The sequence below is a fragment of the Volvox carteri genome (genome assembly GCF_000143455.1).
Source record: "Volvox carteri f. nagariensis unplaced genomic scaffold VOLCAscaffold_32, whole genome shotgun sequence".
Taxonomy (NCBI): domain Eukaryota; kingdom Viridiplantae; phylum Chlorophyta; class Chlorophyceae; order Chlamydomonadales; family Volvocaceae; genus Volvox; species Volvox carteri.
This window is the reverse complement of record NW_003307575.1, coordinates 878,383-882,491: the sequence shown is the minus strand read 5'-3', so window position 1 is coordinate 882,491 and position 4,109 is coordinate 878,383. Positions and strand designations below refer to the sequence as shown.

The 4,109-nt window shown below is 51.3% G+C and overlaps 1 protein-coding gene across 1 annotated transcript; it reads left to right on the top strand.

The window, feature by feature from the left end:
- Positions 1-2,760: 2,760 nt before the first annotated feature.
- On the top strand, positions 2,761-3,411 carry VOLCADRAFT_93579 (uncharacterized protein; the record flags this gene model as incomplete). The annotated part of the gene is made up of 1 exon (XM_002952839.1): positions 2,761-3,411. One exon carries the CDS (start codon positions 2,761-2,763, stop codon positions 3,409-3,411), a length of 651 nt encoding a protein of 216 aa, XP_002952885.1.
- Positions 3,412-4,109: the final 698 nt, after the last annotated feature.

Below are 4,109 nucleotides of genomic sequence, written 5' to 3'. Positions count from 1 at the left end.
GTGGGTTTGGAGAGAGGGTTTCGGCAGTTGGGGGTTACGGGAGCTCCGTGTGGTGATGTATGCGCAGGGTGGTATAGCAAAAGGGCATTGGGTACTCAGCATTAGTAGCAAGGTGTTTTTTTCTCTGCCATTTTGGGGTATCCTCTGTTAATACCACTATGTTTGCAGAGGGTTCGGATGGGGCATGTTCTTCTTCAAAAAAGGGGTGCGGCAGTGTGCAGCGGCACCAAAAGCGACAGAGGGGAGCTTACTTCCTCGGGCGACATCGGCTTGACATGGTCCTGAGCTTGAGGTGGTTGATCTGTTGGACGTTCCTCCGACGACTTCCTGCTTGATAGGAAAGCTTGTGCGGTGCGCGGGTCCTCTCCTTATCGGCTAAGGAATAGTCAAGGGTCAACTGTAGCCACGTGACGGAGAGGGGAGAACCTGCTAGCCCTTGTGGCTATAAAACCGCATCTCTGAGCTTATCCTGGCCAGGATTTGGCGCATCATGTCCATCGGGCCCATCGTCTCCCGTCTTGGCTGCTCACCCATCATCGCAGCAGAAAGGCGTGAGGCAAGCTTACGGGAGAGTTGTCAAAGTTTTTATAAAAATGTCCATGAACCGGGTCCAAAGCTTTCTCCTTTTATGACATCTGTATTTAATTACGGGTTCCGATCCGAAAGCATCGTTCGGTTTAGAGCGATAAACGATCACACAAATGGCAGTTTCCGCAAGGAACTACGGCAACCATCTCATGCATTTTGACGTGCAGGCGGTGCCCTGAAAAGCTTTGCTTACAGCATGCGTACGGCCTTAGACCAAATTTTAATGAGCATTTACGACTCCCATGTCCATCCACGCCCCAGGAGATACGCGGGGAAGCACAGCGGATTCGGGCCTGATACTTGGTTAGCATAAGGCCCCGACATTTTTAGGTCCCCCGGCAACCCTGTCGGTAAGCCGTCTGCCCGAGGAGCAGAAACATGGCGGATTGGCTCGCCCATCTTTGTGCAGAGGGACAACTTCTGCATGCCCTCCAGGGTTTGGTTGGGGTTGCAGGCAGCAGAAGCGGTGGGGCATGACCTCAGCAGCAAAGGGACCCGCCTCAAACTGAATCATTCCAGGGCGACGCGGTTTGATCCTGAATGCCAGGTGTGTGTCGATGTCACATCTGGACAGAATGTGTCGTGAGGTAAGGAACCCAAAACTTCACTGCCCAGAGGTGCTGTGTTTGTCGCTGCTAACCCGCCAGACCTGGCCTTGTTACTTCAGAGCCTTCAGAGCTTGTTACTTCTCCATGAAATCTTGTCAGGTGTCGCACGACGCGCGCCGCGCCCGAAACAGCCACACATGACCTTTTGAAACTCCTCGGCTTCTACGAGGTCACCAGAGACCGAGCCATGATATATAGAGAGCCTCGTCAGGAGTCGCGCAACTCGCACGAAGCCCGAGAAATCATCTCACAGGATCTTTCGGAAAATCGCGGTTTTCACTTCTTTTTAAGGTCCCAGGGGCCAGAGCCGTGAAAGTGAGAGAGGCGTGTCAGGAGCCCCGTGCTTGACGCCACGCGGATGACAGAAGCCCCCTCAGAATCTCTTTGTCGTTAGTCGAGCCGTGAAATACGGAGGGTTTTAGGGTTTTAGGGCCCAAGCCCGAGGTCGTCGCGCAAGACTTTTTTAATCTTCGGTGCTTTCAAGAGGTCCCCACAGGCGATGAACCTTGCGATCTGATCGATGCCATGCGGATATCAGAAGTCCTGACATTTGAGGCTTCGGGCTGGCAGAGGCGCAAGCCTCTCCCGCCTCTTACTGTATGTGGGGCGTCACAGCGACATGCACACAGAAAACGAGGCCGTTATAAACGGATCACCGATCTTCTCATGCACATGTTGCCACGACCATCGCTTTCGCAAACGCACAGAGCGAAAAAAGCGCTCCTCCTCACACATGACCGCCTACATGATCTCTGAGACACCGCGGCCATATGGCTTAATTTCTCATGTAACTTAACGGCTCTCTGTATTGATGTCAATATCTTTTCTAAAACGCACACGCCAAGCGCAATGGCTTTTTCGCATGAGCTCAGTCGCCAGCATGCATGAAAATCGACTTGACGGCCCGGTAAATACCAGTGACCACGCAAATCATCATACCGATTACCACCGAGCATATTATCATTACAATTATTGCGAAGACCTTGCCTGCGAGATTTTGTGTTGGGCGCGCCGGGGAGGAGCCCACAACAGGCGTCGGGGGAATTCCTGGCGGCCCAGGTTAGGTTTGAGAGGCCGCGCTTCCACGATGGGCAGCAACACCCAAAGGAGAAAGGCAACCCTGGTTGCCACCATGTTGCATGAAAATGCGTGATATCATGAAAATCACGACGAGTCCGTACATCAATATTCCTTACGTATGGCCAGGGTTGCAAACGGGGGCAACTATCAGACTACTCCCTCAAACATGCAGGCGAAACCTGTTTCCGTGTTTTCGGCAAAGAGTTCCAGGAACACCGGAAAGGCCACACAGCACTGCACGGCCAGCCACTACCGCCACCGTACGGCTGCACCCTACGAAGCCACAATAAACGCAGCCAGCTGCCTCACCAAAAACACCCGATGATTTTGCTTGCTTAAATATATACATTATACATTATTATTATACCTGGATGATATAGCAGAGACGACATTTGAGTTATTTGGTCCCGGCAAAACAGCATTCACTTGAGTATTTGCGGGATACGGATAGTATAAAAGGTTTTAGAAAGATTAATGATTTACAATGTGTTCGGGGACTTTGGATGGTCGCTTTGCTTTGCCATGGCGGCAGGGCGCCACTGTTGAGATCCTGCAACAAGGCATTCGAAACAGCCAAGCGCAACAACATGAGCCTCACATGTCAAATTTTCGCAAGCATACCGGAATGCTCAACATTCTTCTGAGCAACAAAACGGAGGGGACGCTGCCTGCGAACGTTGACAAGTACTCGTTTTCCACATCTGCACCAGTGGCAAAAGAGCTGGATTCTCAGGATAATGGGTTTCTTCCGCAGCCTCCATTGCCGTGGATTGCTGAAGGCCACCAAGGCAAGAGCGCGACACACACTCAGTTGATTCAGCATGCTCGGGCGCAGCAATACCTGTTTGGTAAGCCGCAGCTCAACAGTTGCACAGTGAAAATGACACACAAGATCCTGATGTGGGGCGCAGAAGACAATGGTCAAACTGTCCTGGCTGGCGAATACCGGACCCACCCTGCATACTCTGCACTCTGGGAACCGGCTTCTCTTCGATTCTTGGGAATCCCTTCATTTGGCGTTCGTTTCATGCTCATTTTGTGCTCACTTCGGAATGGATTGCTAAGCGGCCACGGACCCAGCGCCCCTATCAGGCATGCTGCCGTTAAGGGCAAGGCTTACTCGCCCCCAAACTAAGCCCATACTGTTAGTCGGGGGCCCCAGCCAATAGACTACTGCTTACCTGCTGCATGAAGCCTGCTTTCTTGGTGCTGACCCATTTATCGGTCATTTTTTTCGCTGCCATAGACTTCATATTTTTCCATCCATCACCATACATGTACACAGCGACATTCTGGTAAAATGCCGTGTGGGTGTAGCCAATGCATTGATGTTAGGATCCCGGTTGCATGCTTCGGATACCCCCCATCATCAAACGAGGGAGGTAATGAGTCCCCCAAATCCAGGGCCTTTACACCCTTCCCATCTGTTGCTGATCTAAGCAGGAGTAACCATATCAGAGTCTGGTTCTCCTTGTGAATTGCATGAGCTAAACTGCTATCCTGGTTTTCGACACCAGGTTTCACCTGGAATTCTTCAGGAGGCACATATCTAAGTGCAGCTTTTAGGTATTCGGCTGAATGCTTTGGAAAAGTTTTCTTCCTCGATGCCATGAAAGATTCACATCAATTTACGTTTGGTTGATCTTTTCTTCGAAGACATTTCTCTATGAAGTCTACGGCAGCGAAAAAATGACCAATAAATGGGCCGGCATCAAGAAAGCAGGCTTCATGCAGCCGGTAAGCAGCTCGGGCCCCTGATTGACAGTATGGGCTTAGTTTGGGGGCAAGTAAGCCTTGCTGTTAACGGCAGCATGCCTGATAGGGGCTCTGGGT